The 14236-nt window shown below is 40.8% G+C and overlaps 1 protein-coding gene across 8 annotated transcripts in view; it reads right to left on the bottom strand.

Annotated features, from left to right (window-relative positions):
• cacnb1 (calcium channel, voltage-dependent, beta 1 subunit) overlaps positions 1–9112 on the bottom strand; it is a 45687-nt gene extending 36575 nt beyond the window's left edge. For all 8 annotated transcript variants that reach the window (XR_004335250.1, XM_032537188.1, XM_032537190.1 and 5 more), the window contains exons 1-2: positions 8850–9112; positions 2823–2909 (exon numbers count right to left, since the gene is read on the bottom strand). Coding sequence is in view for 7 of the 8 variants with exons in the window: in XM_032537188.1 (XP_032393079.1) it covers positions 2823–2909; positions 8850–8939 (177 nt within the window). In the remaining variant the exon portion in view is untranslated. The remainder of the gene's footprint in view (positions 1–2822; positions 2910–8849) is intronic.
• Positions 9113–14236: the final 5124 nt, after the last annotated feature.

Genomic DNA, 14236 nt, shown 5'->3' with positions numbered 1-14236 from the left:
ACACACACACACACACAAACACATCCTCTCCTTCGTCTCTCCATCCCACTGTGCCTGCACACAGAGGGAGATTCAGTGGCCCGGTTGCCATGGAAACCAGGCCGAGTGTACCAGCCAGCTCTACCGTTGGCTGATTGTGACTCTCGTGTATTTGTGTGTGTGGTGAGTGAGACTGCGCTCACGTAGGTGTATGTGAGACTGTAAAGCCTATACAGGGCTCTGCTTTGAGTTGTTCAAGGGGAGGCTAAAAAAGGCTTTATGTCTATAAAGCCAGTCGTTAAAATCTTAACAGGTTTCAGAAACGCTTATAGATACTTGATTAGTTACTAAATATCTTTTGGGTTTCTATGCAGCATTTCAGCTGTTTTAAATTCCTGCTCCTTCCACTGCTAGCCTTAATGACTGAAAAGCTGTGCAATAGCATGAGACAGGGAAAGGACATTTATCTGAGGAAGCATCAAATCATCCTTGCTACGGGTAATGAGTTTGTTATACAGTCTGAGTGACTATGAATCCTGTCTAACCTGCAGGCTACGGTGCACGTGGTCCTTCAGAAGCAGAGTCACAGAGTTAATGAAGGACAAGGCACTAGAGTAGGGTGATGTGTGTAGGCAAGGATGAAGCTAACCTTTAGAAACCATGGGAGAGTTCAGCTCCGTGTGTTCACCATCAGCAATGGGATTTGTTTTTTCTTAAATTATTTCTATCGCAACACCAGTACTGAACGGGTAAATGTCATTCAGCACGGGGCAAATCATTTCCTCTCACAAATGAAGAGGTCAGATGGAAAAAGGGGGACTCATTTAGCTACCACACAGCATGGCTTTGAGAAATGTCATGTCCAGACAGGACTGCAGTATGGGTCGCAAACGTGTGACACTTTAACCCCGTCTCCTAAACCCCCGAGGAAAGGAAGTGTTCCTGTCTGACAAAGAAGAAGCTTCTTGATCTAGCCGGAGAACCAGACAAATCTGCGAGTACTTGCATAATTTGCTCTGGCAGACACATGTGGTTCCCCTCCCATTCAGGCTGATTTCCAGCCGGCCAGACCCTAGCTGGGCCAATCACAAACATTTATCTCATAGGGTGTGGGTTTCAGACGATGACTGACAACTTGCAGAGCCTTCGTGTTTTACGTAATGGTAATCACACGACCAAACGTAAACGTATTAGTATTGCTAGTGTTCTTTGCCAACTCCTTCACCTCTAACGGAACGAGCTGGAAAATCAAACTTTTCCCGAACCCCATGGGGAGGAGGGCCACAACATCATGGCCACCAACAAAACTCAGCAAAGATTGTTCCTGCTCGGGCTTTAACTTCTGGATATTCTGCAGCGTTGCCACAACGGACCGAATGGCTTTGCTCGCATCTTTCTCCGCAGCCATTACGGAACTACAACTCAAACTAGCCCAGAACCTTCAACGTCATCGTTCTCAGCCACTCCCTCTGTTCGCTGATTGGACCGCCAAAACTTTGGCCGGAGAAAACCCAAGAATATACCGCAAACCCAGACGGTGTACTGAAGGAAAATGAAAATTGAGCAAAAGTACATAGGAGGGCGGAGCCAGGCTAGTTAATAATGACCATTTGAAATAAAAATATGAACTGAGAGGTTCCAGACTAACTTGCATTTGCAATTTAGTCTCGCGGTGTCAAGGCTATTCGTGACCCATTCGTGACCCAAAACAACATGCTGAACAACTGACTGGTTTCACTAACTACTTCTGACAGAGCCAATCAATACATCTACATCTAGGAACTGGGTGAGGTCAGGTTTTGAGGGAGAAGTGTAAGGGTGAGTCTAACACCTGGGGACTTAAAATTACCATTACAGCACTGGAGGAATCTCTGCTGATGTCTCTCAGCTCCAACTCTGAGACAATAGGTCTGTGTAGATATAGTCACAGAGGTTTTACTGTTGTTACCGGGAATGTTGTCAAAGGCATTTCAGTGTGTGAGATACAGTATGTGGGCTGCCTGTGACAAACACACAGGTGAAGAGAGAAAGCTACGGCATTCAATAAAAGAAAATACAGACAAGAAAATAAAGGGTTTCACGCTGGAAAAAATCAACAAAGAACGGTGATGTAGCAGATAAACTACGTTGAAAGCTGATGTGGTAATAACAGCTAACAGCGGGCCAGTGGTTGAAAGTAACAAAGCACATTTACTCAAGTTCTGTACTTAAGTTCAAATTACTACTAATAATGCAAATTATGCAGGAAAAAATGAGCTAATTCTTGAGTAACAGTATATGATGGTCATCAGCTTTGAGAAAATAATTGGCTGATGATTATTTTTATGATAAATTGATAAATTGTTTAGTCCCGGAAAGTCACAAATTCAAAGAGCCAGAGGTGAAGACTTCTAAATGCATTTGTCCAATTAGCAATCCAAAACACACACTACATTCAATCTATTCATATTACTTTTCTTTACTGAAAGCCGTAACTCCTCACATTTTTCTAAGATGGAAATAGCAAATGTTTGGGATTTTTGTTTGATAAATCCCTTCAATTATTTAAATTGTAAATGATTACTTTTATGTTGATCAACTAATCCAATTTATCACCTAACTGTCTCAACCCTAATGCGAAGATTGTATGTATAAATTGGAAACGTTGGATCAGAAAGAAAAAAAGGAAAAGTCAAAAATATAATTAAACTATCTATATGGAGCTGTTGAATTCTCAGCATTAAAAGACCTCACTGTGACTCCATTAAAATTTCATAAGATTCTTCATTAAATAAAATTAAGCTGAGACTCAGTCTAGCACCTGGATTAGTGGTCTGCAGGAAGGATTAAAAGTGAACTGTTACCTGTCGGACAAAGCTGTTTGAGGTCGTGTCCGAGGAGGTGCTTCCATCCGAGCGCTTAAATCGGCTCTTCCTCTTGCCGTACTTTCCCTGAGAATGGAGGGGTTGGTTGGAGGGCCGGGGGGAGGAGGATTTGGAAGGGAAGAAAGAAAAAAAACACAGAAAGTTTAATTGTGTTGCTCCAAAATAACTTAACTTGACATATGTCGTAGAAAACCCCCGGGGCGCATGACAGCAGTTGGCATAGTATTTTTAGAAGCTTCTGAATATGATCAAGCAGCACAAGCGTCCCACACTGGAGAGGAAATCAACCAGAGTACATTTGTCCAGCGTGTCCCGAACAGCCTTCATTACTTGTCATTGTTGATGTTCTGTTGCAAACTGGGACCGCGTAATCTGATTGGCAGACCCCTGGCAAATGGCCTATCCGGGTTGGGCAGAGGCCACACATTGCATTACAAGCCCACCCTGCCCACATCGCCATAGTTACACAATGCAGACTAATCACATTTGTTGAAGGCTCATAGGGGAGATTGGCTGTGTTATACTTTGAACATGAAAAAGTAGAACTGCTGGTTAAGATAATGCTGAGAAATAAACACGGAAGGTTTAACATAGAGAATGTTGATCAATAAATACATGTTACTGCACATGGAGAGCTCATTTATCCCAGTATACACCTGTCTATGTATGCTGCTTAGTAAACCTTATCCCTCTGAATGCGCACACACGCACACACACACATACACACACACACACACACACTATGTAAACACTGAACATAACCGAGCAGCTGTTTCAAACCCGCCAGCAGTGATTCTTTGTCAACCCAGTATTTTGTTGGATCACTGTCACATCATGTACGACAGGGCAGGCCGAAGCCCTCACATGAATGACGGCGTCCTGCCTGCCTTTAAACAAACATCACCTGTTACACCAGCGGCAACTGGTGCGGACATAAAACACACTGAAAGCCGAGAGGTTTCCAGTTTTAACAGATGAAAAGAAAAAGCTTGTACACACTCCTCTCCAAAAATGGAGATCAGGAGTTTGTTTGAATTTATTTCAAATCTCCTGTAGCGCACAAATAATACATCCAGCCCAAGTGTTTCAGGCTTGATTTACTGCTGCTGATGGATAGGAAGAATACACACCAGGATGATCCACAGCAAACAAATTGTGTGTTGCAAACTTTTCCAAGTGTAGTTAATGGCATTGTTGAACCTGAGGTGATGACACATGAGAAAAGATGTGAATGGGCAACTGATGCTAATAGATGGCCACTGCAGGCAAATGTTTCCTCCGAGACTGACTGAAAAAGTTGTTTTTAGAAAATACCATGTGCACTGATAACTGTGTAAAGATGTCCTCTAAGATGCTGGTTATTTTATGTCCCTGTACATTAAACATGAATGATTCTGATGAACTTTTTTGCCAACATTCCCGACCGCATATATCAGGATATACTTTCTAGATAATGACAACAGACTTTTGCTGTTACACCTGGTACTAATAACCATTCTTGTTATCTTGTATCTGCATATATTATGGTCAAATGTCAACATGCAAATTAGAGAGTTAGAGGAAAGCATGTTTTTTTTAAAGTTTGCTTCCCTACTGGCCATTAAGAGCTCCTTTCCAAATGCGCTCAATGTAAGTGATGGGAAACAAAATGCACAGTCCTTCTGTGCAAAAATGAATAAAACTTTTATCTGAAATTAGGTCTTACTAGGCTGAGCTAGACAAATCATGAGGGCATCCTCCAAAGTCATACCCTTATTTTTTAGTACAAAACCCATGTTTGTGTTCCTAACTCTCTAGTCTGGATCAGCGGAAGTACATTTGCCTGACATCCCCCGTATGGCTCACACGACGGATGTCCCTCAAATTCTTCTCTCTGTGTGTTGCCGTTCTTTAACTCTGTTCACTTTGGGAAACAAACTTCGAGCTAGCAAGCAAGCTACACGCTGAAAATGTCAAGTTTTGAAGAAAATTTGAATTGTGCAACAAGGCAGGCCTGCTTGGTTCTTTCAGGGAAGGATTGTAAAGATTTACAAAGAATATGTTGCAGCATTTACTATCTAACTGACGTTTTGGGACCAATATGAGGATTGCATTGGACGAAGCACACGCAGGGATACACTGGTAGGAGCAAATTATATTTAACCATGTATCCAGCTTATTTAAATACCTTGTGTTACGGTTTTGAGTGAACAGTTTACTTTATATTTATTGTTGTATGTGGTGCTTTCTTTTGCGGGGGGCAAATGTTCCACCTAAACAAGTTCCTTCCCAAAATATTTTGCAGAGCCACCGTTGCTGCGTCTGGAGCTTATCGCCGCCCAAGACCTATTTGTGATTGGTTTAAAGAAACGCAAACAACCCTCAGCGTTTTTTTCTCCTATCCTAGAATGTATTGCTGTTTTTCCCCTACATGGTACCTGCTTGACTCACCTCAACTCTACTTGCCTTTTTTGGTCTTCCATTACAAAAGAAGTCCCTGGTACCTATATCACCATTAAGTTCCATCGAGGTTGCATGTGAGCTGAGGCGATACCAAAAGGTGACATGAAAACCTGCAGGCTACTGACTGGTTGGAGAGAACTGTCACTATTCACTGCATCGTCATTGTTAGCGACAGACAGGGGTGTCCTGAACAAACCCGCTGTGTTTCAGTGGTTTAGCCAACGTTTTATTTTTTGCTGCCTCCAGCTTCTTTTGAAACTAAATTTGTCTTCTGGCTATGGCAACAGAATCAAAAACAACACACCTTCGACGTTCTGTGTGTGTGTCGCGTTGGGTCATGGTGGTTCCCTGCTAATGACGACCAGCTACGCTCGCCTCACGCATGAGGCGGTACTAAACTGCAAAGGAAAAAGAAGGACGGGGCACCACTACCAAGTCAAGCAGGTACCATGTAATGGAAAAACGCCATATCAAGTGTGGTGTAGCCAGATCTTACTCCACAGCGATGTGGAGATAGGTCTGTCAGTGTAAGACTACTAACTCCATACTAACTCTCCATTGCATCTCAACAGAGAAAACCAAAAGCTTATTTTACACTAAAATGACCATAAGTCTGCTGAAGCCTCGTTTAAGCTTTAGATTAACATCTGAATATATTTTTATATCAAAAGGACTGTGGATCCCCCCCCCCCCCATTTCATATATTGAAAGTGCATTAGTAAGGGGTCTTTTACAGTGATGGCCAGTATGAACAGAAGGAATGATTACAGCAAGCAACATCCTCAAATTCAACGTTATCAAAGGCCCCCCGACTATTGTTTTAAGACGGACTTGAAAAATTGCAAACCTGTTATTAAGAAAGTAGCTAAAATGTAAAGATTATATTTACACCTGGCTGAGATCTGATAGGAACTAGGGGTGGGGAAAATAAAAAAATCGATACCGCATAGTATGGAGATATTTTCAGTGGCAATACTGTTTCGACACACAGGCGCCAAATATGGATCTTTTATTATATATGTGTTGGTCAGTTTGTCTGCTTGACAATCCCATTTTGCAGCAATCTCAAAAATCTCAATAATATCGTATTGTGGCATGACTTTCGTGATGATATTGTATCGGGAGACGTCTGGTGATTACCACCCCAGACTTCTTCCAGATGTTGACAGGTCAATCAGATCACATTCTGATCGCAATCCATTCTGCTGCACATACATTTAGAATAATATTCAACTCACAAAGCTCTGGTGTAAATGGGGTCTTACTCAACGTCTTAATTGCTCAGATCTGAGGGTGTGCAGCACGACCAAGCAATAAACGGGTTGTAAACAAATACCCAGTTCAGCTTTATAGTCAAAACCAAATTATTTACAAGTGACAACAGAGAGGAACACAGCGCAGTTACAAAGTTATTATTCACAGCAGAGTAAAATGAATGTTGTTCAAATTTAAAGTTGAGCCAGGAAGTAACTCCTGAATGCTGAAAATGGACAGTTTAGGTACCGGTAATCGTTTTTATGCTCACCTCAGTATTCATTTGCAAATAAGTGATTTAGACACAGTGGATGTTTACCCTGCTGGAGATGTTGCTGTGCCACCAGATATCTCAGCAATTGAGCGAGCAAAACACATTTTATCGTAACAGTTAAGAGACCACAGCTAAATTACATAAGACCATTGTTGTGAAAATAATAACATTTCTTTTAAGGATGTTCTGGTGGTGGTGGCGGAGGCAAACATATGCTCTGCTGTCACAAGTTCACAATTAAATTAAACGTGATGTCTGTCGGTGCAGGTAGGTGTGTGTGTTTAGAAAGGGTCTCTACGATCGGCGCCATGATGGGGCAAGATCCTGTCACCAAAGGGCAGGGAAATGCCAGAGGAAGCAGGGAGGGGGGGCTTCCTGTTGTTAATCATCCTCCCAGATTAAGTGTATAAATAAGAAGGGTGTTGTGTGTTAGCAGGGGGTTTTAAACTTGAAAGCAGGGAGCGTGAAGAGCGGCGGTTGAAGCCTGGTCTGGTGCACGATATCACAACTTGAAATGTAAACCACATTACACTTTTCCACCCAGAATTCTTCATACATGTGCTCGCAGAGATCCATACTAATCTGCAATCTGAAAGCAGTACACGGACAGGATCTTTAATCTAAGCCACCCTCAGGCACTGAATTTGGATCACTTCTCGGCCATCAGTTCATTTCTTCTTTTGTGGTAGAAAACTGAAACCATCTCCTTCAGGATATTATATACAGTATATATTCTGTTCTCAGCTTGTCTCTCAATAGCAGTGTTATAAATGCATAGACCAGCATGACTCGCTGCAGGTCTGCATGAACTTTCAATCTAATTGATCAGAGGTGCCACACACACACACACACACAAATGCACACACACCATTCCCCGCTGCCTGGCACAAGGAGGGGGTCCATCTGTTTCTCACCACAGCCTCGCAGCAGATAAGATTTCTAAAAACAGACATGGTGAGGTGCGATAGTGAGACCAGGATGGAGATAGTGGGACATTCAAAGTGGATGCAGAAGGAATCTGGAGAAATGAGGGGGAAGAGAGAGATGAGAAGGAGCTGGGAGGAGTGGGAGTAAAAAGGAGAAAGCAGGACTTGGCATGGTTTGATGCGTTGGTTGTCTGTGGTGAGGTGTTTTTTTTTTCTTCTCCAGAGAGACAATTGACTGAGCTCAGTGTGGGCGTGTTGTTCTAGATATTCTCATCTTCTTCTTTTTTAACCATTTAAACTATTATGACCAAACATGCCCGCAACATCATGCCACTTCATGCCATATCATGCCACAGCCACAGCCTATTTGTAGCCGTAAAAAGAGTGACAGCATTGAAAGCTGAAGGATAACATTGTAAATGAAGGAGAGAAAAATAGAGGAAGGTATTAGAGAATATTTACTCCGGAAAATGGAAAAACAGCTCAAAAGTGAGACACGAGACTCCAAATAACAAATTAATTACTTTACAATTACTGTCCATCTCAGGTTTGAAAACTTAAGACTTCACATATTTTTTTAATTCAAAAATATCCAAGTAAATTCATCGCTTATCCAACAGGACAGATCAACATTTAGTGAATCATCTCCATAGTTAATTAATGATTAATTAAACAAAGGCGTGGTTTTCGAAAGAACCCATTGAATGGGCAGCAATACAAACAAGCGTTACATCATATCCTCACATATGGTCACACATATGGAGACTTATTAAAACCAACACAACTACAGGCCAAGGATGAAATTATGAGTCTAAATCTAAAGAACATAAAACACATTTTGCTTACTTAAAAACAGATGAGATCAAATAAAATCAGAAAATGTAGACTTGAATCAGTGCAGCGTACATGAGCATTTTAGACTCCCGAAGGCAAATAGGCGACTTAATTGCTGAACAACCTGTTAATCTTCAGAAGTGAAACCGCTTCCCCGTCATCGAAAAGCCTCTTTACAATAAATGCACGATAGTTTACGTAGTCTTCTTTTCATTATTTTTTCTGTCATTATCATATCTGCTTTTTTCCCCCCGGTGGCTGATCCTGGCTTCTTACCTGTGTGTGTGGATGATGGTCGAACATGTCCATTTGGATCTCCTGGGTTGAGGTCGAAGGCGTCCTGGACATACTACTTTTCTGTACCATTGATTTAACTTTTTAAAATCTATTTTCAGTTTCGTTTGTTTATGATGGTTTTGACAGATTCATATTTTTTTCTTCCCAGGGAAGGTAAAGCCGCTGATGTATCTGAGCTGGTTGATAAAATAATGGCAACAGCTGCCTCCCTCCAGCCTATAGCGTTACACACTGGCGCACCAGGCTTTAACACTACAGTCAAGTCCACAGAATGACGCACAGACGCATCCGGCTGTGGCTTTCAAAATAAAATAACTGGCACGGTAAAATAAATTGGCTGGTGTAGCAATTGGGAGGGTGTTAACAACACGCTACGTGGAGCATGTAATTAATTGTTTTTCTTAGAGTAACAATTTAGAAAACATTAGCCTATTTATAATTACAGTGAAATGGGTTATGGCTTTTATAGTCGCTTTGCCAGACCCTCCTCCAAAGCACCTGAAAGAAGGTCTGGATACTCCACATAGCATGGGAAGAAAACGTTTAATGGCATTTTTTTAAACCAATCTGAATCGTCTTGGGCATTGCAGCACAGAGCCGCTCCAAAATAGTTGTGTGAGAGAAAACTCAGATTGGACACATAGTCTAGCTAGCTGCCTCAATTCAAAATGCAGAGATCTGAGGAGCAGTTAACAATAGTAACATTCCAAAGAAAGCATAGGGAAATGGAGAATACATGCATCCAGCAGAATTCCTGCAGCGCCGGAACGCAACGGAGATAGACTATGGCTTCGATGCCCTTCCCACCTTGTCTCAGAGTTAATGTATATGAATAACTTGGTAGTTTCTCTGACTTTTGCACAATTAAGTTAATGAATACAAGACTTGAAGCAAACTTTGGAAAAACAAATGTATTAAAATCACTCAGCCTCAGTCACAAAGCAATCAATACTAAACATTTGTCAGAAGGCAGGGAGACCTATATCGGATATAATGCAGTATAATATAATTCTATTATAACATTAACACATACATTAATAAATAGGCCATGTACACACGATAAATTAGCAATGGATGAAAAGAGTAAGGATAGCTCTGCCTTCCGCCTTCAAATGGTTGTACTTAGGTCAAACCTTATAGGCTAATGAATGTTGGTCAGTAGCCTACTATATTATATTACATATCCCTCATGTCACTGTGTGCAGGCCACTATCATATTAGAGGGCAACACCGTTATAGGCCGACAAATTAACAATAGACATTTAGACAATATTGCGTCTGCTGTTTACCAAATATTTCATGTAGTAAAACATGTGGGAGGAAACTCCACTAATGATATTATATTATAATGACTATTTATACGTCACCCATGTTGAATTTCATGACATTGATTTAGTCCAAAGTAACAATTAGCCTATACTATTTGAAAGTTATGACTGTTATTGGGCTGTAACACCTATAGGCTACTCATGATTAGACTATATATCAGTTATAATTATATATATATCAATATCAATGCCTAGTCATCATAGTAATTGTAAAATTAAAAGGAGTCTTACAGGTTAGAACTGAAGTAGTGCTCTAACACACATGCTTTAATTTTGAAGGCAGAGTTCTCTTACTACCGGTGTGTTTCTATCTTCCTCTGTCTGTTGTTTCTCTCTGGTGTGTGCGCTCGACAGACTCCAGCTGGGAGCCGAGGTCCACGCCCCACTGAACAGACCCCACCTTCACTTATCGATTGATGAGAGAACAACAGAGCAGCCGCGGTGATGGAGGCTGTGAGTGTGGATGGAGACAGACTTACCCCACACTGGGAGTCCAGAGGTCCTGGAGGCCTGTAATGGGGGTGAGAATAGCTCAATTTCACAGTTAGTTTGTTGCAGCAGCAGGGCGGTTCAGTAGATGAAGGCTCATGCTGATGGGGCCCCGAGCAAAAACACTAAAACTCCAGGGACCAGCTCCAGCGACCCTGTTTTATAACTGATATAATGTTTACCCAGGGTTGGGTGGGAATAGGGGTAGCTGAATGTTTTAGGTGGATTTTTCCTGGGGCCTTGAAACATGCCACAAATTATAGACATTAGTTTCAGGCCCCTGGGTGAATTGTTGTCAGGGGCCCCAGACTAAAGCATTGCTCTGGTAGATCAAGACAGCAAAAATAAATGTTGCCTGCTGGGATTACTATAAAAACATTACATTACAAGTTAAATATGGATGAAAACAGAAGGGGGGGTCCACAAAAACAAAAGTGATCAAAACTTTGTGATACATGTGGGGGGTTGGGACAATGCTCTAAAAAGTTAGTGGTTAAAAGCAACAACAAAAAAACATATGTAACTGTAGAAATTGGTGGCCCCATAACCAACCAAAAATGACATCAAATATCGACCTGTTATCACAAATGTGTTGACTAGGACCTAGTAACAGCTAAATTCAAATGGTTTGAAACAATCATTTTTTAGCCACTTTCTGCGCAGAACAAATTGTCAACACAACATTAGCACAAAAATATTACCCATAACTACACATTTTGTTTGCAAAATGGAGCAACAATACAATGCATTAGGAGCCATTGATATGGCCATTTGATGAATACAAGTCCACTGTATTGCTCTCCACCAACCCCTGAGAAAACATGTCTGCCTACATTATCAAGGTGTGTTAAGTCCTTATTTTTGTTTTTTACAGTCTATGGTTAAGTCAGAAAGCAAAGGGAATTTCCAAATGAATCTGACGCTGACCGTCTTGTTCGCCCCAAACATCACCAACTGTACAGATAGTTGTCTGTTAGCTAAATCAACGAACGCACTATAGCTGTTTCCGTGGGACTGTGCCTGTGTGTTTGTGCTCAGCTCAGCCTTTGATAGACTCAGAACTCAACATTTCCCTCCAGTGTCTCTCATTCTTCCCCTCGTCTTTGTACGTTAATGAAGCATGTTCAATTTGCGTCGACTTGCTGATGAAACGCAACCAAAACAATATAAGCCATTCCAATATCAGTAGGCTAAAAAAACCTTCTTCCAAAATTTCCCATAAGTACAAATACGAAATGTAGCATCAAAAGAAAAAAGCTTACTTAAAGTAGTACAAGCAAAAGTACTCATAATGCAAAATGCTTGTTGTAGGCTATATTTTTTGATCGTGCTTAATTACTTCACATACTTGTGGTATTTTAATCTGTAACAATGGGTCATATTTTATAAACTGATCATGTGTTTTATATGTAAAATCTTTATTTAAAAAGGCACTATATAGGTCTTAAATAAATGCAGTGATGGTAAAAAAGTAAACTATGGTAAAGTATGGACTAGTGCTGCTTTACGTTTTCAGATACTTTTGTAATGTTAAAACCTCTATGAGTCATGAGCAGTTAGGAGAAAAAAAGACTGAAACCTTTGAATTGTGAGTATACATTACATGTTTATGGTAAGAAGGTCACAGATGATATCATATTGATATTGACCTGAATAAATAAGGGGAAGATTCATCCACCTCCAACACTCATAAATATCAGTCTGAGAGGACAATTATTTCCATACCTGTCTGTGATGAACTTCTTCTGTGACGTTGTGATCGGAGCTGATGATGTTGGACTCAACGCCCACGAGATCACCCTCTGTGGCTCATACTTCCGGTGAGATGGTTACCTCATTAGGGGGAGGCCTCAACGGCTATCTTCTTCACACACACAAAAGCTGAGAAAATAATGATAGTTTGAGTCACTGGGACTCTCCTTCAGCAGCTGGTTGACATCCTCCAAGAAAAACATAATGTGCAGCAGGAGGACACAGAGTTTCAGTTTGTCTTCAGCAGCTCACTTGCTTTTCATCTTTTGTGCTGTTTTTGAGTTCATGAACAGTCATAATTGGCATCAAACTGATGTTCTTCTTTGCAACTTTTTGAAAGAAATACAAGGGTCAAAAAAAGGGCATGATTTGATGAGTGTTGCCTATACTTCATGGACAGTCTGAGTAACACCACTTTGGTGAACGACAGCAGCACAGGTACACCATCATGAACACCCTGATGTGATGAGTTCAGCATTAAAAGACCAAGCAAATGTGATTGGTGTTTCCATCTGACCCCGCTAGTATGTCATCCTGCTATTCATTAGAGAACTGAGTGGCTTAACTGCTGGCTTAAAGTAAGTGATGGAATGGAGAGACCTCAGACTTAGTGCTGCTTTCAGTGGCTTTGATACCATTTACTTTGTCAGTAGAGTAAACAAGTTAACAGTTCTTAATTAATTTAATAAAAAATACAGTATATACCAAACAATTGGCAGAATTGTAAACCATACAGCGTTGGATTCAGTAGTATTATGAGAAAAACGTCAAAGTTATTGGCCTCTACCTATGCACACTGGCGCAACACATCTATGTACATTCATTCACTAATTAATATTAAGATTCATTCCAAATTGAAATAATTGGTTTTGGGTACTATGCCCTGATAGTAGTAATCAGCTGTTGCATTGCAAATAAGCAAAAGTAAAAATCTGTTGAGGAGGGACATTTGTTTTCTGCCTGCACAGCAAAAACGTACCGAGACCGTGATGCTGTTTGTACCAAAGGTGACAGTACAGTTTCTCCATGATATTTAATGTGTTTCCATGCATGTTTAGGAATATCCTGGTTATCTGTTGCACATGTAAACATCATATCCCGGTTTTGAGAAACCTGGATATACTAGCCTGAGTGTTCCAATAGAAACTAGGATAATTTGGCATGTTAAAAACCTTCTCCAGGTTTCTGATCATTCTCTGTTGGTACAGAAATGACTCTGATTAAGTGGCTGCGATGTTAAGGAATCAAGACAGAGATGATCAGAAACCTTGATATTGTTAGGGTTATGTATAAAAATAAAGATGTTTCTCATGTTCCATGTAAACCTGCTAATATTTAAAAAAAAGTTAAGAAAAAAACAGGACACTAATGTAAATGTTTAATGTGAGGAAGGTGTATTGGTTTGTAATGAGGTAACTGATTGTTACCAAACCTGAGGGATGAAACAAAAGTATAAGATATTTTAAAAAGTACAGTTTAGGGCCACAAAAGCCATGCTACTCCAGACACATTGATGACCCTTCCCCTCAGTAGACAGTAGCCCACTAACTCCACACGTTTACTAACTGCATAGCAAGAGGGGAGCCGTGAACGTTGAAGCTGTGGTAGGAGGCGATCCGGTACATTGGGTTACACTTTGCCTCGAGATGATGGTTTCAGCTGGTATTTCTGGGTAACCTGAGGTGAAAAAGTGCTCCTCATACTCCCACACTGTGAGCATGCAGCGTTGCTGTGGTGATGTGCTGCTGCTGCAATAGTGGCAACTTTTATAATGTGCCAGTTTTTTTTTTTTTTTTT

This window comes from Etheostoma spectabile, chromosome 15, assembly GCF_008692095.1.
Source record: "Etheostoma spectabile isolate EspeVRDwgs_2016 chromosome 15, UIUC_Espe_1.0, whole genome shotgun sequence".
NCBI classification, from domain to species: Eukaryota; Metazoa; Chordata; class Actinopteri; order Perciformes; family Percidae; genus Etheostoma; species Etheostoma spectabile.
This window is presented reverse-complemented; position numbering and strand designations above follow the sequence as displayed.